The sequence below is a fragment of the Alexandromys fortis genome, unplaced genomic scaffold, assembly GCF_014885135.2.
Source record: "Alexandromys fortis isolate MF-2015 unplaced genomic scaffold, M_Fortis_MF-2015_v1.1 scaffold_126, whole genome shotgun sequence".
NCBI lineage: Eukaryota > Metazoa > Chordata > Mammalia > Rodentia > Cricetidae > Alexandromys > Alexandromys fortis.
The window spans coordinates 332,853-357,419 of record NW_026068018.1 but is presented as its reverse complement, the minus strand read 5'-3'; the positions used below and the strand labels follow the sequence as shown (position 1 = coordinate 357,419).

Sequence of the window (24,567 nt, the reverse complement as noted above, 5' to 3'; positions counted from 1 at the left end):
TATGGTAAAGAAGCAGAGAACAAGAGATAAATCCACACTGCTTACTTCCTCTGCTTCAGACATCCAGGACCCAGCCAGAGAATAGTGCCGCCCACAGTCGATGGGTCTTTCTACCTTAATTAAGCAATCAAGATAGCCTTCAACAGGCACAACCAAAGGCCCATCTCCCAGATGTTTCTAGATTCTGTGAAGTTGATAACACTAACCATAAATGTATTCTAGTAACTTATATGAGTAATTAAGAATAGACTTACCAGACCCCCAAATGAGTATTTATTTGTGAATGAATTATATTCAATAAATTCTATTGCAATTCTGGTATACAATTAGGTTTTTTAAAAAAAAAAAAAACAAAAAAAAAACTAGTGGCTCAGTGGTTAAGAGCATTGCCTGCTCTTCCAAAGGTCCTGAGTTCAATTCGCAGCAACCACATGGTGGCTCACAACCATCTGTAAAGAGGTCTGGTGCCCTCTTCTGGCCTGCAGACATATACAGACAGAACATTGTATACATAATAAATAAATAAATATTAAAAAAACTAGGCTAAATAAATATGTATTGTTAAGACAATATAAACATCATCACTTACTGAAATGCTAATATATACACAGTCTGTTATTCAGAAATAGCATGGAGCTCTCTAACATGTGGTACAAATGCGTGAATATTATAGATCAACTCCTATGTTTTCAAATATCTCTCTCTCTCTCTCTTTTTATTTTTTATTTTTTTTTTTTTTGGTTTTTCGAGACAGGGTTTCTCTGTAGCTTTGGAACCTGTCCTGGAGCTAGCTCTTGTAGACCAGGCTGGCCTCAAACTCTGCCTCTGCCCTCCAAATGCTGGGATTCAAGTCATGCACCACCACCACTCAACTCAAATATCTTTTATAGCAGCCATTCCTGCCTCCTATAAAAGGTAATTTTCTGTAAACAAGAACATTTGATTAGCGAAAGCACCAAAAATATGTTGAATAGAAAAAGAAACTGATTCATAAAAAATTACAAATTTGTAATATAGTTTTTAATTCACAAGCTAGATGTAGCTATCTTTTTCATATGATGGGTTAGAAAGCCAAATATCAGGCCATAAATTTGTTGAAAAATGTTTAATTATAGCCAAGGAATAAAAAAGGAGCCCAAGAACAAAGCAGACAAATGGGAGGGTAGAAAAAAGGGGAGATAGGTGAGAATGAGGCACAGGGAATATGCAATATAATATACCTGTGGCAGTGTGGTGCACGCCTTTAATCCCAGCACTCGGGAGCAGAGGCAGGCAGATCTCTGTGAGTTTGAGGGCAGCCTGGTTTACAGCGAGTTCCAGGTCAGTCAGGGCTACACAGAGAAACCCTGTCTCAAAACCCAATAAAATAAAATCAGAGGTTTTAAGTTATATAAGCTATCCTAACAGCACCTATCTGCAAAACTATTCAAGGGGAATGCAGCCCAGGTTCAGAACACCTGTCTAAAACCAGGTTCCAAACACTGGTGGGAAAAAGGGGACAGCAAAATGGCTATAACAAGTAAAATCTACTTGCTGTTAACCCTGATGCCCTGGGCTTGATTCCTGGAATTCACACCGCAGAGGGAAAGAACCCATTTCTGCAAGCTATCCTCTGACCTCCACACTATGACACTACTACACACACATACACCCAAATATAAAATAAAAATTTTATATTTTTTAAATGATCTCTGTACCTCCTTTCATTCATTCTAAAGTGTTTTATGTTTATATACTAAAGTAATAGTATTTTCCTTTTAAACAAAAGTATTTATACACCTTTAAACTCTTATATGAATTTTCTTTAATCGAAGGAACTTTTCTCAAGTTATTTCCAATTTAATTACAGACTTGCAATCTGCTAAGCTGCTGAATCAATCTAAGTGTCTCACTGGTTGTGACCTATGCAAGCAATGTTCCTCATCATGATTACAATAGAATCACCTAGAACAATTTTTTTTGGTAATTATTAATTTTTATTTTGTGTGCCTTGATGTTTTGCCTGCATGTATGTCTGTGTGAAGGTGTAAGACCTTGGAGTTACAGACAGTTGTGAGCTGCCATGTGGGTGCTGGGAATTGAAACCAGGTCCTTTAGAAGAGCAGTCAGTGCTCTTAACCACTGAGCTATCTTCTCAGCCTCGAGAGATTATTTTAAATGCATTCTCAGGCTCAACTCTTCCCCTACTGAATCCAAATTTCTAGGAATAGTGTTTAAATATAGAAACTTAAAAATTTTTCCAGGTAATCCTGATGTTTACACTGATTTAAACATAAATACTTCTAATGCACCAACAGGATCAAAAGCCCACAGTACAATAAAAATCAAAGCCCAAACACTAACTACAGTAGAAATTGTAATAACGGAAACCCTACAAAAGCAAACTTGTAATGATAAAGTGGAGGATGTCTTGGGAATTTAGTACCTGTTCTGATATATTAAAGTCCAAACATTCTCCAGGATAGACCATATTTCTTGATGCCTAGTAAACTGGGGAAGAGGAGAATCCGAGAAAACAGTGACGTCTTGGTTATGAAGCTTCAAAGAAGTGTCTTTCTGCTTTTTATTCACTGTGCTTTCTGAAGAATCTGGCTTCAGTTTTGTCTTGACCTGTGACATAAGAATTATACAAAATGCATACCAGTCCTTCACTAGCAACTGAGAAAACAGAGTCACTAACATACTGGACATTCTGGTTACTCTTTCTTTCATATGTATATTCCTAGAATATTCCTAGAAAAGCACTAGACTTAGAAAAAATATTTTTCTTTCCTGCTTAAATCAAATAATATATCAGTTTATTTACTACAGAGATCTTTCTTACCTAGCATTCAAATGTCAATATACTGTATGGAGAGACAAAGGGCAAACTAGGATGATTAAACGGGCAGAGGACAGAAGGTAAATAAGGAAATCTGGAAAGGGACTATTAAAGGCCATTTGAAAAAACATTTGGAAATCTACCACTGTGTAAGTGTCTTAAAATGTATACATATATAAAAGGAATCTAAATGGAGTCACTGAATAATGGGGGACACAATACCTCAACTAGATATCTTATGCCACCAAGTAAAACCTTCAATGGCAGAAATGGGTTACATCATGTTGAACTGTTGGTCGAAGCAGCCCCATGGAAACCCCTGATTACTCTCTGCAATCTGACAGTGTGGGAAGACCATATTGCTGAAGACATCATTTACACATGCCATGTAACATAAAGAAGTTGAGCTATGCCTAACTACAGCCTTCACTACAACTGACTGTTCATGGTACTGGAAGATACACTATACGCTACCATAGGAGAATATTTCCCAGCAACAAACCCTGTGGCCTACAAGGTTAACCGACCTACAAGATATACTTGTGCAACAGTAACACAAATGTTATAGGAATACCCAACCACTTTCTGATTGGAATTAAGGCCACTCCATAAGATGAAATCTATATCTGATGCTACTAAGTGGTCAAGAACCTGAGACTAGATAGACTGTGCGCCTAGGGAAAACCTAATACTATTATTTACAAAAGGAACATAGCGATAAAATAATGTCTAATGACATATTGCTATACACATAGTTCAGTGTCTTGCTCAACCTTCATCAGAGAAGCTTCTTCTTGAAGTAGATGGGAACTAACAAAGAGACCCACAACTGGACAATGTGCAGAGATTGAAAGACTTACTCAGTCCTAAATGGGATGTCGTCAAGGCTCAGGGGTCTATGTGGAAGAAGAGATGGAAAGACTGTAGGAGCCAGAGGTGACAGAGGACACCAAGGAAACAATGTCTTCTAGACACAATAGTACTGAAGCACGTATGAATTCAGAGACTGTAGCAACACACACAGGGCCTGCACGGGTTCAAACCATATCAGGTCCCAGCACTGAGAGGGTCAAATGGACATAGGCTCTCGTGCCTGACCAAAAAGTTATTTGCAATTGATACCTGCTTGCAAAAGCAAAATTAGTTTTATCCACTGGGTTTATTAGCCATATTTTAAGGCTGCCCAGGAGTAGCTGACCAACATAAAACAAAAATCACTATTTCCTTAGGGTTAAGTTTCCACGTTAATAAAAGAATGATTTCCAAAGTTAGCTTAATACTATTTCTATGCTTTAAACTGTTGTGGGGTTTTTTTTGTTTATTTCTTTTTTATATCAGCTTACTCAGTCCTTGTGACTACATAGTACTATGACACAGAACTGAAACCCTATGAAACAGAAACAATTCAGACTTTGAAGTGAAGGAAACTGAGAAATACAAAGATTAAAAACATCATGCAAGATAACTCAAATGGTAAGAAGCAAAAGAGATTTGACTCTCAGCAATCTAGAAAGTTATGATCCTACACCAAATGCAGAGGTATTACCATGCTATACTTTGTGGGGCAGAAAGCAAAATGAGATGATCTTCTCAGTTTCCCTGTTTGTATTAAATTATGAACTTACATATATAAATAATGGCCCTATATATTTTTTCCTGAAATTAATTTTTGTGGCAATACTGGGCTGGAACTCAGAGCTACACCTCCATCCAGATAACTGCTTTAATATCCATAAATGTTTAAAACTGAGTATTTGCCTATTTCTCCTTTGCTCTGGCTCTTAAATCTGAGTATACACAATCATGTAAGTAAATTTAAAAAAAATAAATAAACATTTATATAGCACTTACTATCAGCCAGGCACTAATTTCTTCAGTAATAGTTCATTCTTATGGCAATTTTAAGTCAACAATTATTATTATACTCATAATACAAAAAAAGGGGTAAAGATTCAAAAGAATTTAAAGAACTAGAGGCAAAAAAAAAAAAAATCCTGAAACAACAACAAAAATTCCACAGGTCAGAGTTCTGAGCATGTAAAACCTAAAACTAATCAACAAAATTGATTTGAATTATTCTAGCATAGTGGTTGATCAAAATTTTGGGGTATCTGAGAAATAACAAAACAAGGATGTCTTTTCCTACTTCCACCCCTCTTACACACATAGCTGAAAATGGTACTAGTTAACTGTTTCATCCTAGTTTCTCAGAAGCTTTCCAGAAGCAAACAGAAGATGAGTAATTCTTTTCTTGGTTTTCCATACTTGATAACTAAGATAAGGTGTACTTCTCAAGTTATTATATTAAGAAACCTTATTTTGGAAATAATATATTTATTGTTCAGGTTAGAAACATAGATAGATATTTGAAACATGAATCAAATCTAATGAATTATCCAAACAATGTCTAGCAAAATATATTCTAGGGTTCAGGATGTATCTCAGTTGATGGAGAGCTTTGCCTAATATGCATGACACTGTTGATTAGATCCCAAGCACTACATAAACAGAGCATTATAGTACACATCTATAATCCCAGTACTCAGGAGATAAAGGCAAGAGTACCAAAAAATTAAGGTTATCCTTGGCTACATTGCAAATCTGAGGCTAGCCTGGGCTACATGAGACCCTGTCTCAAAAAAAAAAATCTCAAAATTTATTTTGTTATTGTTTAAATTATTTTATGTGTATGAGTGTTTTGTCTGCATTCATGTATGTGTACTGTGTGCATGTCTGGTGCCAGAAGAGGTCAGAAGATGGTATCAGAATCTTTGAAAGTAGAGTTAAGGATAGTTGTAAACCACCATGTAAATGCAGAGAACTGAACCTTAATATTCTCCAAGAGCATTAAGGACTCTTAACTGCTAAGCCATCTCTCTAGCCCCTCTTTTTTGTGTGTGCACAGCTTTCTCTTGTCCATAAATGAAATAATATAAAATTCAACAACAAGAAAATAAAATCCCAAGTTTATAGTGGTATATACCCATAATGTCAATACTACAGAGTACTAAAAAAAAAAAACATGCATTTGAAGCTTGGTGAACTATATAGACAAATTCTATCTTGAAAAACAAATAATTCAACTATTCTGATATACCTTCCATAGAAAATGAATGTTCCATAATCTGTAATAACACTTGTCTATACTTCAATTTACTTAGTATTTACTCAATGCCTTTAGAATGCTAGGGTAAGTCACGGTAATATATCCTTTTATTGTTGGCCACTAAATCCACATTTGAAATATATGATTAACTACTCTAAATAGTACTCCATAGGTATCTTACCTCTGCAAGTACTTGAAGCAGTTTGTTTACTTGCGCAAAGGTCTGTGGAAGAATGCCATCATAATTTGACCTTGTACTGAAGGCATGTAACAAACTTTTAGAATCCTGAAGCAGAAATTTTACTGTTTTAAAATCCACTGCATTATTAGCTGGTAAGAAAAAAATTAAGAAAAAAAATTGAGAGAATAAGCATACAACATTTGCAACTAAGTATTAATTCTGCATTTTAAAGAGAGCAGACATTTATACATACATGTCACAACTAGTATTTACAATTTAAAGAGAGTAGACATTTACACATACATGTCACAACTAGTATGTCTCTCTGGTACGAAAGCAACAACTGAACACATTTATTTATAGACAAAGTGTTCATGTTGAATCTGATATTCTGTTTTCGGATTCTAGGAGTTTCTTGAATACAGCCAACTTCAAAGGATAGGAAAAGTGAGATATTACATTCTTCAGTAAAAGGAATTAATCACCAGACAAAAAGCCCAAGCATGGTGTGTTCAAAGTTGAAGCTGTCTCACATCCAGATGACTATCATAAAGGAAGAGTCATATAAGGGACAAGCATATAAGTCAGATGTGACTCCTACCATGACTGCAGAGCTATCATGTAATAACTTACCTGAAATTCTATCACGTGAAAAGTAAAACAAGATTTATTGAAAATAATGTGTTATCTCTCTGCATACAACAAAAGTTCAGCTAATAAAAAATTTGGACAACAATAAGAAAAAAAAGCTATAATTTTCCTCCTGTAAGTTAAATTAAGATAATCTACCATAACTTTTTCTCAATAGGCTAAAAATATTTCCACTAATTCCGAAGTTATTGGTAAAAATCATTTCAAAGTTTTAAAAAGTTAGGAAGAAGACAGGCATAGTAGTATATGCCTGTAATTCCAGTGCACAAGAGCAAGAAGCAGGGAAATCGCTATATTGAGGGTCGGTCTGTCTCATACAAACAAACAAAAAAATTTTTTTTTGAAAATGAAATAAAAAAATGAGAGAAAAGACAAATCTTTCTGTCATTAAAATATAATGCTAAGTAGTTGCTTCCAAAGGCAGAAATCATCATGCTGCAAAATTTGCTTTGCTTCTGTTTTAATGTTCATGGTTTCAGAGGTTCTGTGCGTGCGCGCACACGCACACACACGCACACGTGTGACCGTGTGTACATGTTCATGCACAAGGAAGCAGAGTACAACCTCAGGCATTCCTCTCACAGGTGCTTTTAAATAAGATCCCTCACTGGCGTGCACAAGCCCAGAGATCCACCTGTATTCACCTCCTATCCCTATATATCATCACCTCCCTATCCTTGTATACAAATACATACTTCTGCATCTGGCTTTTTCACATGGGTTCTGGGGCTGGGACTTAGATACTTTTGAGTATGTGGAAGCACTTTACTGATTGAGCAATACCCTCTTCTACAGAAACTATTATATTTAAAATTGAGCATGGCTTTCTATTGACAAAATGAGCTAAAAATGAATAAGGCATCCCTATGTATCACTTACACAAGAACTTGCTTATGAGATTCTGAAGGAACAAATGAAATTTTAAAAATATATTTCAAAGGCTGGAGAGATGGTTGAGCTGTTAAGACTACATGGTCTTGTAGAGGACTTGGATTCAATGCACTTATATGGTTGTCAACAGTCCTAACTCCAGTTCCAGGGGATTTGCTGGCCTCTTCTGGTCTCCATGCATGTAGTACACAGAAACATGCAGATAAAACATCCATTTAAGATAAAAAATAGCCGGGCGGCGTTGGTGCATGCCTTTAACCCCAGCACTCAGGAGGCAGAGGCAGGTGGATCTTTGAGTCCTTTGTGAGTCCTTTGTGAGTCCGAGGCCAGCCTGGTCTACAAGAGCCACTTCCAGGACAGGCTCCAAAGCTACAAAGAAATCCTGTCTCAAAAAATAAAAAATAAAATAAAATAAAATAAAATCCTTTTTAAAAGAAATAAATTTACTAATAAATTCAATAATTCTTTTATTTTTTTGAGACAGGATCTCACTACTTATGCTGATTGGTCTGGAACTTGCTATATAGACAAGGCTGACCTTGAACTCAAGCACTAGGATTAAAGGCTTATGCCACCACACCCAGCAATATTTAGTAACTCTAAATTACTAGGATATTTATAGCAAAGACTTCACTTTATCCATACCCTGCCTCCCACACCAAGTCAGCATTTTTTCTTGACAAGAACACTTTTAGTTCTTTTTGTAGTCAATGACTAGTTCAAATTTCTCTGGGAAAGAAATAAAAGATGCTACATGTGGTACAGATTGTAGAATTGATGAACTGCCTAACTCTAAGAAAAGCTAAACTGTGACTCCAACTACAGGAGACCCTCTGCTGGCCTCTTTTCTCACCAAGCCCACATGTGGTATAGACATACACAGACAAAATATGCATACACATGAAATAATTTAAAAATAAAATTAAAAAAATGGTATTAAATGTCTGGTAAAGATATGCTTTCATGTCCAATTGGTTGGTTGTCCTAAGCATCTTGAAAAATAACCTCTACCATTAAAGAAATGCCCTAAAATTTAAAAAGTTCTCTTGGGGCTGGAGAAATGCATCTTGAAAAATAACCTCTACCATTAAAGAAATGCCCTAAAATTTAAAAAGTTCTCTTGGGGCTGGAGAAATGGCTCTTGGCTGTTCTTCCAGAGGACCCTGGGTTCAATTCTGAGCACCCACATGGCAGCTCACAACTGTCTGTAACTCCATTGCCAAGGGATCTGACAACTTCACACCAATGCACATAAATTAAGCTAAAAGAAATGATGTTTACAAAATTAAACAAAAGTTCTCTTAGAAAATAAATTTTAAAAAAATGAGATGGTGTTACGCGCCTTTAATCCCAGCACTCGCAACACAGAGGCAAGTGGATCTATCTCTGCATTCAAGGTCAGCATGGTCTATAATAGAGAGAGTTCCAGAACAGTCAAAGAGTTATATAGAGAAGGCCCAGTTCAGAAAAACAAAACAAACCAATTAAAAAAAAAAAGTTAGCTTCTAACTAGGCCTGGTGGCCCACTCATGTAATCCAAGCCCTTGGGAGACAGGGGCAAAAGGACTGATGGTTATACTGGGTAGTTTTGTGTCTACTTGTCACAAGCTAGAGTCATCAGAGGAAGGAGCCTCAATTAAGAAAATGTCCCCCATAAGATCAGGCTGTAGGAAAACCTGGGGCATTTTCTTAATCAGTGATCAATGTGGAAGGGCCCAATCCATTGTGGGAGGAGGTCACCTCTAGGCTGGTGGGTCTAGGTCCTCTACAAAATCAGGATCAAGCCAGTAATAAGCAACACCCATCCACGGCCTCTGAATCAGCTCCTGTCTCCAGATTCTGGCCCTGTTTAAGTTCCTATCCTTACTTCCTTCAATGATGAACTATGATGTGGAAGTATAAGCCAAATAAATCTTTTCCTCTCTATTTGCTTTTGGTCAAGGTGTTTCGTCATAGCAATAATAACCTAACTAAGAAAATGGGCATTCAAGGCCAGCCTAGGCTATTTAACAAGTTACAGGACAACTTGACCCTGTCTGATAAAATAAAAAACTGAAACAAATAATTGGCAACTTCTAACAATCAACATTTATTCAGTTCTTACCATAGATAATATATAAGGAACTGTGTCCTAATTTCCTTTCTGTTGTTTTGGAAAATTACACTGACCAAAGGAACACAGGATAGGTTTACTGAGTTTACTATTCCAGGTTACAGTCCATTACTGCAGGGATGGCATGGCAAGAATTTGAAGAATCACAATCATAGGAGTAAAGAGAAACAAATGTACCCTTCCTTGTTTGCTTGTTGCACTATATTCAACTAGCATTCCCTACCTTTACACAGTTCAAGTAACAGCCTAGGGAATGATGCTACTCACAGTGGGCTAGGTCAATTAACAATTAAGTTAATTCCCCAAAGATTTGACCACATGATAATCTGATCTATATCAGAAGCTCTCCTCTCAGGTGATTCTAGACTGCTGCAAGTTGACATTTCATTTTTAAAAATTATTTATTACATTTATTTTTTGTGAGTGAGCATGTGTGTATCATGACACACATGGAAGTCAGAGGACAGCTTTGAGGAGTGAGTTCTCTCATTTCACCATGTGGAGAATGGTGATCAAAGACTTCCAGGTGTGGCAATGTGGGACCCTCACCCCTTATTCTCAAAGGGACAAAAAGAAATTTCCTAACAGAATGTTTTAAAATTAAAAACACAGACTAGCCTCACGTTCCCAGAAAGACAGCACTTTCCTTCCTCCTCCCATCCGGGAGATTCCAAACATAAGGACACTCAGCTCAGCCCAGCCAGCCACCTGGTTCAGGCTTATAAAGATGGCCAGACTCAGGAACAGGGTGGCCTTGCTCTAAGAACAAAGAATCAGCTGACACAGCAGGATGGGACAGAGCAAAAGACCTTGCACTGTGCCAAAACAACTTCAAAAAGCCTCTTTGTAGTTACACCTTTAAAAGCCTACCCCACAGAGTTGATACAACTCCTCTCTACCTCACTGCAGTGGGGGTTAGAGATAGGTTCCAAATTGGTTCATATTACACTAAATAAACTTTGCTTATTACAGTCTGGGCCTCTCTGGGAAAACAGCAGTAAGCGTCTTTACCTGCTGAGCCATCTCTCTGGCCTGCAAGTTTTACACTTTTACACTTCAGTAACAAGGCAGAGAGCATGATGTATGTGATGTACACCTACCTAGAATATGCCTCTATTTTTTTGGTCTTAACTTCTAAAGAACTTCCTATTAAAATGTGTGTTCAAATGTTACAATAATTATTTGTGTAGGTTTTGGATTTTGTGCCTTTAAACTCATTTTTTAACCAGGACTGGGGATTGAACCCGGGTCGTTATACACTCTAGACAAGTATTTTTTCACTAAGCTACAATCCTATACTTTTGTTTTGTTTTATTTTTGTTTTTCGAGACAGGGTTTCTCTGTAGCTTTAGAGCCTGTCCTGGAACTAGCTCTTGTAGACCAGCTGGCCTCAAACTCACAGAGATCTGCCTGGCTCTGCCTCCTGAGTGCTGAGATTCAAGTACACTCCCATACTTTAAACCTAATTTATTGAGGGAAGGAGGAAGGAAAGGAGGGAGAGAAAGGGTGGGAGGGAGCAAGAACTGCATATATGTATGCATATGTATGTTGTTGAGGTGCCTATGAATGCATGAATAAAGGCTAGAAGTTGATATCTTCAAGTATTCCTTGGTTGTTTCCCCACCTTATTTTTTCAGTTATCATCAATCCTGGACCTCTACCTGAATTAGCTAGCCAGCAAGTCCTTGAAATCCACCTGTCTCCATCTCCCAAGCACTGGGATTAGAGCACACTGCTACACCCAGTTTTTCCTGGGCTCTAGGGCTCTAAACAGAGGTCATTATGTTTATGCAGCAAGTACTTTACCTACTGTCTTACTTGGGGTTTCTATTGCTGTAAAGAGACACCATGACCATAGCAACTCTTATAAAGGAAACCATTTAAATGAGGTGGCAGCTTATAGTTTCAGAGGTTTAGTCTATTACCATCATAGTGCGACATGGTGGCTTGCAGGCAAACATGGAGTTAGAGAGGTAGTTGAGATTTCTGTATCTTGCCCAGGCAACAGGAAGTGGTCTGAGACAGTGGGGGTGGCTGGCTGGAGCTCCCCGTGGGGGCCACTTTCTTCCAAACCACCACACCTACCGGGTGATCTCTTAAGCCCATTTTGGTTCATTCTTTCCCCCTCCCTTTTTTTTCGCCCCTTCTGCTTTATAAAAAGTCCCATGTAGGCTGCTCTTGCACTCACTAGTAACAGTTTATCTTGAACTTCTAATTTTCCTGCCTCCACCTCCCATATGCTAAGATTACAAGCATATACCAACCTATTAGATTGATTTAAAGTTGTACAGACTATTGTGAAAGAAAAAAATTAAAAGATTCATACCTTTCAAGAGATTTTCATATAGGCTCTCAATAGTTAACAGCAAATTATTTTCCATAACTAATCCAAATACAGCCAGCCAATGTTTTTTAAAGCACTGCAATATGTTTATTAGAGTCCATGGTGGTTTCAAGTACAGCACCTAGAAAGTATTACAAAATTATCATCTGTTTATTTACCTGTTATTTAAACATACCTATGTAGGAACTTATATATATCCCTAATGAAAATACAGCTATTCACACTATTTTTATATTAAGAGGTGCTAATCACAATTTTAAAGAGGTAGGTCTATTACAGATTGATTTTTATAAAATTCATATTATTAACCTTTAGTTCCATAACTTTTAAATAAATAAAGAAAGCAAACTCTAGTTAGAGTAGTATAGTTTTAACCAGAATGGTACCTCAAACTATTTTTTTCTTTTTTTAAGTTAATGCTTTTGCTGTATTTTATGTGAACAAGTGTTTCCTGCATATATGTCTATGTACCACATGCGTGTCTGATCCCCACAGCGGCCAGAAGAGAGCATCAGATCCCCTGGAATTGTAGCTACAAATGGTTATGGGTAGCCATGTGGATGCTGGGACCTGAACCTGGCTGGGTCCTTTGCAACAACAGCAAGTGCTCTTAACACTGAGCCACCTCTCCAGTCCCTCAATCTTCCCTTCCATATGGTCATTTCCATAAGTAAAACAATCTAAATATTTCATACTAGAAGAGGGAAAAATCTATATGAAAAATAATCAAATCCAACTGTCACTTGCTACACTCTTACAAAAACATATTTATAGATAATTGGTCTCAGTTTAGGAAAATATCAATGCCTTTTTCTGAATCATCCTATGAAATATCCAATTTATAACAATCCTCCTAAATCTTTTATTCTTCTTCATTATTTTTGCAAATATATCACACTGGCAAGTTTTAGAATCTTGTTGAATAGCTAGAACAAAGGCATCAGCTACAACTAATGGGTTATAACATTTCTCTTAGCAAAAATGTGAATTTGAAACAAGTATTAAACTAATTTTTACTGCTGGCAGTGGTAGTGCAATCCTTTATTTTCAGCACTTTTGAGGCAGAAACTGGTAGTTCTCTGTGAGCTCACGGGCAGCCTGGACTACAAAGTGAGTTCCAGGGCAGCCAGGACTGTTACACAGAGAAACCTTGTCTCAAAGAACCAAAAATTAAATCAAAGTAATAAACTATGTTTTATAAGTATGCTTGCTAAATTTGATGTTTTAGTATTGAAGTTTAGTATGCTTGCTAAATTAAACTGTAGAAAAAAGGACATTAAGCTAAAGAAATTAAAATTTCCTTAATTTTTAAAAACAACTTGTTTATTTTTATGTGCATTGGTGTGAAGGTGTCAGATCTCTGTAGTTACAAACAGTTGTGAGCTACCATGTGGGTGTTGGGAATTGAACTTGGGTCTTCTGGAAGAACAGCCAATGCTCTAAACGCTAAGTCATCTCTCCAGCCCCCTAAATATCTTATTATGATCAATTTTTACTCTCATATTTACATAGCATAAAAGTCAAATATAGAGTGAGATACGGTGGCGTATACCTTTAATCCCAGCAATGGGGAGGCAAAGGCAGGCAGACTGCTGTGAGTTCAAGGCCCACCTGGTCTACATAGAAAGTTACTAGACAGCCCAAGCTACATAGAGAAACCCTGTCTTGAAACACACACAAACACAAAGTCAAATATACAGACATTTTGTCATACATTTTGAACAAATCAAATTGAATGAGCAAAATATTTATATTTTGTTTATTTTGCTTGGTCTCTTGTACCCCAAGCTCACTACATAGCCAAAGATAATCTTGAATTCCTGATCCTCTTATATATACCTTCAGGTGCTAGGGTTATAGGCATGTATTCCAGACACGATTTATGTGCCACTGGGAATAAACCTGCAGCCTTAGGTTGCTAGGCAAACATTTTACTAACTGAGCTATATCCTAGTCCTTGTGCAAGAACTTTAAGGATTCAATTTAAGCTCTAGGAGGTCAATTTATCAAATATTCACAGTAGATGCACAACAACTATTAGTTAATTTAAAACAAATACAGAATCTTCCCTTGGAGTACCTTTTCTTTCTCATTTTTCCTTAATATATCAACTTTTGCTCTGTTCAAAGTGAAATAAATACTATACAAACCTAGCCTATAAGAAATATTCATCATATAATTATCAAAAAGTTATTACAAGGCCAGCAATGGTTCAGCATATTAAGACACTTGTCACCAAGTCTGACAACCTGGGTTTAATTATGACAGAAAGAGAGAATCAATTCCTGCCAAGTTGTTCTCTGACTTCTACAGGAGCACCAAGGCAAACACATACCTGCATACATGTATACACTTGTGCACACACAAAAAACAAAATAAATATATAAAATCAATTTGAAATTTTTTAATTATTATAAAACTTAGAAAAATGTGATATGGATCACTGTAAAGTTTTTTAACTTACACAAATATCTTCTAAGATAACCAATCATCAATAATAAAAAGAAATATCAACTAATAAAACTATGTACCTCCATCCAAAGATTTCCAAAAGCAATTTTCATTTCTGTTTCTAATATTGAAGATAAAGCTGTTCCAAGAGATTTTTCAAAATCACATATAATGTGCTCAAGCACAATGGACAATCCAGAATTTGTAGATTTTTCCTTAGATGTCTCCTGTACAGGTGCTGTTTCTTTAAAGACAAAGTTTCAGGTTTTATCAAAAGAGGTTATCTCTTGTTTTGAGACAGGGTTTCAAGCAGTACAAGTAGGTCTCTAAGTTACTGTGTAAGTGAGGATGACCTTGACCTTCTGACCCTCTTGTCTCTATTTCCCAGTGCTGGAATTACAAGCAGGCATCGCCACCACGCTAAGTTTATATTGTACTAGGATCAAACATAAAGATAGGGCTATGCTCGTTCTAGGAAAGTACTTGACTAGCTGAACTACATCCCCAGTCCCCACTTAGGGTTTTTGACAAAAAGCAAAAACAACACCCCCCAAACCCTAAAATGTTTTTTACTCAAATGGAAATATGAAAAAACCATGTTATTTTAACTAAAATAAATTTTATTATTTGTGTGTGTGTGTGTGTGTGCAGCAAGTGCTTTTATCCATTAAGCCATGTCACTGGCCTCATTTTGCATATTTTTAATTATTGACCATCTCTTAACATTAAGGCACTGTTTTTATTATTTAAAAAATATAAATGAACAAAAAAACAGTAAAATAAAAAAATAGCAAAATGAAACAATGAAACAAGAAGCCCCCCCCCCCACACACACACACAGTTAGTCAGCTACTCCAGGGCATTGGGCCTACTCTCGAGTGTGGTTGATATACTCAGCCAGATTCCATTGGAGAAAACTGATTTTCTCATTCCAGCAGGTATCAATTGCAAATAGTTCCTTGGCTAGGGGAAAGACTTTGTATATATTTCTTCTCAGGGCTGAGATGAATTTTATTTTTTTCAAACAGAATAATTATAAGAATGCCTTATTTTCTGTTTAACTACCTGGCAACTGCATCAAAATTGGTTTTCTTCCCCAAAATGGTACATATTTCAACCCATATCAATAAAGTGTTTTAAAATGACCAAAGTTTCTGGCTTATCTACAGCCATGCCAACCTCCTTTAAAATAAGCTTTTATAAGTTCAGCTGTTACCATTTCATTAACATTATCCTTTTATACTTGAAAAGTCACTACAATTTCTTTACAATAAATTCAAATACTGAGGGACTCATCTCCACAGACACCAGCTAAGGGAATGGGCAAACTGAAGTTTACTCCTGAAAAACCATCAACTATAATATCCTGTAATTCCTCCCAAATATCATGACAAAGACACACTATTCTCAAAAAGGGAACAAAGCAGTATATATGAGTGCATTAATATTTATACAATTACTTAGATATACAAGTATATCTAATGTAAAAAGTCAACAATTGCTTTCTCCACAGAGAAGAGGCCAGAAAAAATGGTCAGATTCCTGGAACTAGAGTTGTTTGTGAATGTTGGCAAATGAACTCTGGTCCTGTGAAAGAGCAGGAAGCACCCCTAAGTACTGAAGGAAAGTTCCCCAGAAAAAGAAAAGTTGTAGTGGCATATTAATTATTTTGATAAATAAATCTTGCCTGAAGACCAGAGGCAAAGCTAAAGCCACTACAGATCAGGCAGGCATGGTGACATCTTTAATCCCAGGATTTGGGTGACAGAGTTAGATGGATCTCTGTGAGTCCAAGGCCACTTTGGGCTACACAAGATAAATGCAGAAACAAATCCAGGTGATGGTCCCTCACCATGAATCCTAGTACTAGGGAATCGTACACCCTTAATCCCAGCACTAGAGGGCATATAAAATGAGAGGAGACAGAGGCTTGGTTTGTTTAGTTTGCAGTCGCCCAGCCTTGGTAGAGGTAAGACTTCTCTAGCAATGTAGTAGTTCATCAAATACCAAATCATAGAATAGATCATTCTAATAAAAAGTCAGTATTGCCCTTATATTTCTTAATTATTAGTTTAAACTTTAAGAAAAAATTATTTTACTAGAATTGTATGATATCTGATTTTTCTGTATTAATAAAGTATTAGGAATATGAAACTAATTTTACAAAAAATTAAAAAGTTTCACTTCAAAAGAATACTTACTACAACCATTAATAATTTAAAAGATACATTTTGCAAGGTACAAGTTCTGCCCACAATGATTATAAATAAGTAAATGTGAGAAAATGAATAAAAATAAAATTAATTGGTAAAAGTATATGGAGATAAACAGCAAAAATAGTAATGTTTGTTTTTGCATTTTTATAATTTTCATTTAATACATGAGTAAGTATTCTAAACTTGCTATTATATTAAAAATGTATTAGATAAAAATGTATTATTAGTTTTAAATGTTTCCAAAAATATTAGTGCACAAGAGGTACTTCTTTCTAATCATTAGTAGTAAAATTACCTGCTTTCAGCTGTTGCTTAGAAATACAAGGCTGAGGACACACACTTGTGTTCAGAGCTAAAGATACTATCTCTGCATCCAATTCTTCTTTACTGAGTGACTTCACACCACTTATCAGTCCTTTACTTCTTAAATTTCTATCATCCCTGAAGGTGTGGTTATGGGAAAAAAAAAAATTTTAGAAGATCAACTATATGTCAATTCAGAAACACAAGTTATTAATATAAACATTAAAAATGGTTAGAAATTTAGAAATGAACTCAATAAAAGCATTTATATGGAACTAAAGGGGTTGTTTAGTGGTTAAGAGTACTTCCTGCTTGTTCAGAGCACCAGATGCCTTGGCATCTGAGGGTTCCTACACTCATACTCACATGCCCACACATACATAAACAAAATTAAAAATTATAAAAATAAAACTTAAAAAAAGATTAAAGCTTAGATTATTTGAAGTTTCTATAAACTTCTCTTTAAGCACTAGCAATAGCCCATAAATTTCATATGGTGCCTTTCAACCGTCATTCAATATTTGTACTTCTGTGCTCATGCACACATGTGTCACATGCACACGTGCCCGCAGAGGCCAGGAGAGGCTGTCAGATTCCCTGGAAGTGAAGAAGTTCTAGGTAGTTGTAAGCTGCCCGATGTCCGGTTGAAAATCAAACTTAGGTCCTCTGCAAGAGGAGTGCATGCTTTTAACTGCTGAGGCATCTCTCCAGCTCCTAAGCATCTTCTTAAGAAACAAGGAAAAAAGGGGGAAGAAAGGCATACCAGTACTTTCTGGGATGATCAATATGTTTTATATATTGAGAGAAATATGAACCATGCTACTGTGTCAATTTGATATGCTGACAGTTATTAATATATCTGTGCATTCCAACATAAGTACATTTTTTTCTCAAAAACAAATAACTAAAAAATAATCAAGCTAGATAGGGAGTGAATAAAGATACAGATGACAGAAAAAAAACAGCAGACTCTTAATAATTGTTGTAGTTACATTAGGATTCCATTCCCCCCTGCCTTCTGGAACTGGGAATTGAGTCTAGGGCCTCATGGATGCTAGTAAGAGCTCTGCCACTCAAGTATATTTCCAGTCCCAGGAGTTTATTCTTCACTTTGAATATTGCTGGAATTCTTCATAATATAAATAAAGAAGTACCATTTAATTTTTAGAACAATAAGGGCAGCGAGTGAGGAAGTAGAAAGCATGATAGTGTTAAGAGTAGTAAAGGGGAAAGTAGCATGATTTAATGTGGAGTGGTGGCAGGGAGACAAAGAGACCCAGCAGAACAAAATATGAAAGTATGTTCTTTACACTAGGACTCAGCATAGGACTTTGGAAACAGATCAAATATGGCACTTTTCACTCACTTAATAGTTTAAATCAGGCACAGTTCAGGGAGTCCTGAGGAAGAGGGGAAAGAAGGATTGAGCCAGAAGGGTCAACGGCACCACAAGAAAATGGTCCACACCATCAACTAACCAGAGTTCACAGGGACTCACTATCAGGGAGCCCATATGGTTGACCTAGGTCTTCTGAATACACGTTATAACTGTGTAGCTTGGCATTCTTGTGGGGCTCCTAACAGTGACCAGGGTCTGTCTGACTCTTTCACCTGCTTTTGGAACCTTTTTCCTTCTACTTGGTTGCCTCATTTAGCCTTAATATGAGGGGATATGACTAGTCTTAAAGCAACTTAATATGCCATGTTTCGTTGATATCTCTAGAACTGTCCGTTTCTGAAGAGAAATGGAGGAGAAATGGATCTGGGGAGAGCAAAGATGGGGGGGCTAGGGAGCGGGAGGAGAAGAGGAAGAGGAAATGAGGTTGGGATGTAATACATGAGAGAAAAATAAATAAATAGAAGGAAAAACCAAGAGTTTATTTTTTTAATAATGATAGATTTCAAATGTCTTCAAAATACAAGTAAAACTATCAAATAAGTAGGTGAATATATTAGCCTGGAACTTAGAAGAATCATACAGACCTGAGATATTAATTGAAGTTGTTAGTTCAGATAGTAAATCTAAGGGAAACACTTAAAATAATCTGGAGCAGTGGATTCTGATTCCAGATCTCCTCATCTCATGAGGAGTCTGCTTTCTCATCTCTTTAAATGAAATTTGCTTTCCAAGGTTTCAAAGAAAATAATGTATAGTATACTCTATTGTGTTTTTTCCTATTACTACTTCAGCAACTGATAACAAGTGTAACATCATCACCATCATTATCTATGCAGCCAAAGACATGCACCCTCACAATAGGTACAAGTTGGAAGAAGACCTCTACAGCACACATTTAAACATTTACAGTATCAACATTTAAAGAAAAGCCCTGTTGAGTGCAGCAGCACATACCTTTATTCCTACTACTCAGAGCACAGAAGCAAGTAGGTCTTCATGAGTTTGATGCCAACCTGCTTTACATAAAAATTCTAGGCTAGGCAGGCAGTGGTAGCTCATGCTTTTAAACCCAGCACTCAGGAGGCAGAGGCAGATGAATCCCTGAATTTAAGGCCAGCCTGGTCTACAGAAGAATTCCAGGACAGCCAGGGCTATAAACCCTGTCTGAAAAAGCCAAAAGGAAAAAGTTCTAGGCCAACCAAAGCTACATGGTTATATGAGCTCTAGGCCAACATGAGCTACATGGCTACCTTGTCTCAATCTAAAAAAATTAAAAAAAAAAAAAAGATTTGACCATGTGCTAGGCACTACTCTAATTCCTTTACATACATTACCTAATAAACCTTATGAAGCACATATTCATCCTTCTGTTTTTAGACACAAAGAAGCCAAGTTAGAAAAACTGTAGAGAGTCATACAGCTGATAGCTGATAGACCTAGGACTATAGCCCAGGCAAATTTACTGCAGAAGAGGCACCCACAAGGTAATGTAACATAAGCCACCTTCTCCTTGCATATAAATAAATAACCAAATTTTTGCCTCCTGTGACTGGAAAATTCTTTAAGATTCTGATATCAACTTCCCATCCCTCAAAGTGTTCTGAGTAGTATATGGGTTATAGTGAAATAAAAGCTCATTTACTTAGTATCTCATTCCTCTGGGATCGTGTATCATAAAAAATAATAGCTGAGTATGATTTGTGGCAGATTTAGAAAATTGTTTGTTCCTTACTTTGGTGAATAAAATTTCTAAAAATTCTTTACCATAAGCTATTATTTTAAAAAACAAAACAAAAACACAATGACTATGACACTCACGTGCACAGAATAACAAGAGAATATGGAAATAATTCCTGGTACTGCAGACAGCATTTTAATACTCGATCATCATTGTTCTCATCACTCAATCCATCTGCAAATGGAAAGGTAACTGTCAATAAGTATATCAGAAATCTAGACATTGCTTGAGCATGTTGACTCATGCCTGTAATTCCAGTATTCAAGAGGCTGAGGCAGGAAGAGTGTCACAAATTCAAGGCTGGCTTGGGCTACAGAATAAGACCCAGGCAATGGGGAAAAAAGCTGGGGAGGAAGCAGGGAGGGCTGGGATAACAGTTCAGGTAATAAATAAGTTTCTTCAGAACAAAACTGTGTTTTCCCATGTACAAGTGCGCACACACAAATATGTATACACACACATCAGAAAAATTCACCTACACAAAGATAAGAAATCAGGATATCACCTGAGTAATCTAGGCAATATTTACACATTAAAACTATGTAGGTTTTAAGGCAATGAAGCTACTCTGATACCAGCACAGTGGATACATGTCACTATATAGTTCTCCAAACCCATACAATGTAAACTAGGCGACAATGATGTGCCAAAGTGGGTTCACTGATTGTAATACATTTCTTTTTTCTTTTCTGGTCTTTTGAGAGAGAGGGTCTCTCTGTAGACTTGGCTGTCCTAGAACTCACTATGTAGAGCAAACTGGTTTTGAACTCACAGAGATCTGCAGGCAACTGCCTCCCAAGTGCTAAGATTAAAGGCAGGAGCCATCACACCTGGTTGTAATATATTTCTTTTTTTTTTTTAAAGACTTATTTCTTTTTTCTCTCTCTTTTTTCTTGCTTTTTTTTCTTTTTCCTTTTTTTCTTTTCTTTTTCTTTTATTTCTTTTTCTTTTTTTTTCTTTTTCTTCTAGCTGTCCCCATGCTTTCGGCACAGAGTCATCCACATGGAGAACAACCCTGTTTCCTAAAGCTGGGGCTTACTATCAGCTCACCACTGGATTGCACCAGTATTTATTTATTATGTATACAACATTCTGCCTTGATATATACTCGCACGCCAGAAGAGGGCACCAGATCTCAGTACAGATAGTTATGAGCCACCATGTGGTTGCTGGGAATTGAACTCAGGACCTCTGGAAGAGCAGACAGTGCTCTTAACCTCTGAGCCATCTCTCCAGCCCCCTGTAATATATTTCTTACTCTGGTGGGAAGTACTGATTATAAGAGAATTATTATGCATGAGAATAGGAAGAATATGAGAAATTTCTATAACTTCTGCTCAATTTTGCTGAAAAGCTAAAACTTGTCCAAGCTTTTATTTTTTAAAACATATCTGAAAGACAGAAAACTCATTCAATAAAATGAAGACAGGAAAACAGTATCTTCAGAACTCTGAATCCAGACATCACAGTCTATAACTAAATTTCTTGTTATCTGTTTTACCTTAACATCTAAAACACTGCATTTAGAGAAGTACAGGAAAGGAAACATGACTCCTTGCCAGAAGATGCAAAAAGTGAGCCAGGCATAACAGCATACACTGGCAGAGTACAGGAAGGGTAAGGAGTTCAAAGTCATCTGCACCTACATAGTGAGCTCATGGTCTGCCTGGACTGAGATCACATCTTGAAAAACCAAAAAGAAAAGAGGGAGGGCAGAGAAAGGTAGAGGAGAAGAGGAAAGAAGGGAGAAGGGGGAAGGTAGGGAGAGAGAGGAGGGAAGGAAGAAAAAGAAGAGAGCGGGTTAAAGAGAGAAGACAGGAGAGGAACAAGAGAAGAAAGGAGGGAGAGGGAGTAAGAAAAATGTAAATCATTATAAAAAAAAAAGGGGGGGTGGGCTGGAGAGATGGCTCAGCAGTTAAGAGCACTGGCTGCTCTTCCAAAGGACCTGAGTTCACTTCCCAGCACTCACATGGCAGCTCACACCTGTATGTTAACTCCAGTTCCAGGGCTTCTGACACCCTCACACAGACATACATGCAGGTGAACATCAATGCACATAAATAATTTAAAAAAAAAAAGGAAAACCCAAAGTTCTATAGCATAGTCAAGTATGCATAATAACTATTATTTAATAAGAGGGGGAAATCTAAAGTTCCAGAGTATAGCCAAGTATGCATAAGGAACTATATAATCATTATCTGTAGCCGGGCAGTGGTGACGCACGCCTTTAATCCCAGCACTCGGGAGGCAGAGGCAGGCAGAATTCTGTGAGTTCGAGGCCAGCCTGGTCTACAAGAGCTAGTTCCAGGACAGGAACCAAAAGCTACAGAGAAACCCTGTCTCAAAAATAAAAAAAATAAAAAAATAAAAAAATCAATATCTGTGAAATACTAACACAGCCTAAGAAAGGATAGAAAAAACAATAAGACAAAACCAAGGACTCCCAAAATGAGTCAAAAATTAACACAGTACCCTTTCCATTTCACATTTTTTAAAGGACTATACACTGTTAATTTTTATATCACTTCCTTCCAGTAATAAGCCAGTACCTAAACAAATCTCTATCAAGGATAAAGACACCCAGGAACAATAATACTTACAAAGTTTTTGGGATGCCAGTTGTAATGACTGACCCCACAGCTTTCTATCTTGACTTCTGAGGCTTTCGTTGATGAAGTGAATTGCAGGCACAGCTTTGTGCTGGACATGTTTTAATAATTTTCCTGCCTTCATGCGATCTAGCTCTTGCACAACCACCCAGGGAATTATTAACACAAGTGTGTCAAAGCCTAAAAACAGAAAGATTTCTTAGAATCCAACATGCATTAAGCTTCTACATCAGTTTCTGTAGAAGTCGAAGTTTTAAAGTACACAGCCTCCAGGCCATCTTGATGGCTTTACGAGCAAGTACATTTGCTGCCAAGTCTGAGGACCCACATGGTGGCAAGATAAACGGAGACTCCTACAAGCTGTCTGCAAGTTATTCCCTAACTGGCACACATATCCTGTGGCATGTTAAGAATTTAAATATTAAAAACTACCAGATTACAAAAAGAATGAATTTAGCAAACATGAGTCCTATAATCAAGGTTTGCAATTGAAACAATTTCACAATAAACAAATAATTTTACATACTGTTAATTTAAACTATTTCTTTTTTTTTTCTGTGACTGGATATTTCCTTTTAATAATAAGCGAACACCCAAACAAATCTTTATCAAAATTTAAATATGCTAAGTGGCATCCAAAAGTATATTTTAAATTTCTAGATTAGAATATCTTTTTAAAAAATTCAGATGATATAATACAACTGTGAGAAAAAACAGCTGTTAATATAGAATATCAACTCAAAAAGAAAATCAGAATCTGTGAATTTTTATATATACCTGGTATCTCTGTAGTCTTCAAAATTTTAACAAATTTAAGATGATTCATCAGAATATTTGTGTCAATAACAATTAGAAGCTTTCTGTCTGTGGCAGGGAGAAGAGCAGAGGTAGAATTTCACAACACTTTAAAATACATTATGACCAAATTTGGGGATCATAAAAGTACAGACAATTTATTGAACTTAAAAACCTGTCTTGTAAGCTTAAGAGTAAGAGGCAGTACTATAATTTTTATAGTGAATTCAATATAGCATACTAATTTAGATAACCTTATTTGAGACAGGAATATATATAAGACTATAAAGAACAGGCTGTCCTAGAACTCTACATAGCCCAACATAGTCTTGAACTCCTAACCCTCCTGCCTCAGCTTCCCAGGTGTTGGAACAACAAGCATGCACCATGTCCAGTATTTTGAATAACTGTTATTATGTGTTCCCAGCATCAAAAATTTTACTATATTGCCGGTTGGTGGTGGCGCACGCCTTTAATCCCAGCACTCAGGAGGCAGAGGCAGGCAGATCTCTGTGAGTTCGAGGCCAGCCTGGTCTACAAGAGCTAGTTCCAGGACAGGCTCCAAAGCTACAGAGAAACCCTGTCTCGAAAAATCTAAAAAAAAAAAAAAAAAAAAAAAATTTATATTAACAAGGAAATCATGAAAATAATACTGTTAAGCAAACTGCCTTCTATCTGATCAGTGCTTTTATATGACTAAAAGAACTAAAAGTTGTAATTAAGAGCAAGCATAAAAGACAGTGCATAACCCCATTATTCTTTTTTTGTGTATGCTTGCAGGCCAGAAGAGGGCACCAGACTTCATTACAGATGGTTGTGAGCCATCATGTGGTTGCTGGGAATTGAACTCAGGACCTTTGGAAGAGCAGGCAATGTTCTTAACCACAGAGCCATCTCTCCAGCCCCCAACCCCATTATTCTTGAGAAAATGTCTAATGGTCTAATAAAA

General features: G+C 36.7%; 1 protein-coding gene and 1 non-coding gene across 13 annotated transcripts in view; both read right to left on the bottom strand.

Annotated features, from left to right (window-relative positions):
• The window catches only part of Swt1 (SWT1 RNA endoribonuclease homolog), a 77,620-nt gene that overhangs the window by 28,681 nt on the left and 24,372 nt on the right, over positions 1–24,567 (bottom strand). For all 12 annotated transcript variants that reach the window (XR_007595517.1, XR_007595516.1, XM_050162900.1 and 9 more), the window contains 8 exons: positions 23,601–23,687; positions 22,815–23,003; positions 20,295–20,388; positions 17,070–17,215; positions 14,639–14,802; positions 12,090–12,228; positions 6,109–6,257; positions 2,426–2,610 (listed from right to left, as the gene is read on the bottom strand). Coding sequence is in view for 10 of the 12 variants with exons in the window: in XM_050162900.1 (XP_050018857.1) it covers positions 2,426–2,610; positions 6,109–6,257; positions 12,090–12,228; positions 14,639–14,802; positions 17,070–17,215; positions 20,295–20,388; positions 22,815–23,003; positions 23,601–23,687 (1,153 nt within the window). In the remaining 2 variants the exon portion in view is untranslated. The remainder of the gene's footprint in view (positions 1–2,425; positions 2,611–6,108; positions 6,258–12,089; positions 12,229–14,638; positions 14,803–17,069; positions 17,216–20,294; positions 20,389–22,814; positions 23,004–23,600; positions 23,688–24,567) is intronic.
• On the bottom strand, positions 21,182–21,309 carry LOC126514206 (small nucleolar RNA SNORA65). Its single transcript, XR_007595525.1, has one exon. It is a non-coding gene; the product is annotated as a small nucleolar RNA SNORA65 (small nucleolar RNA).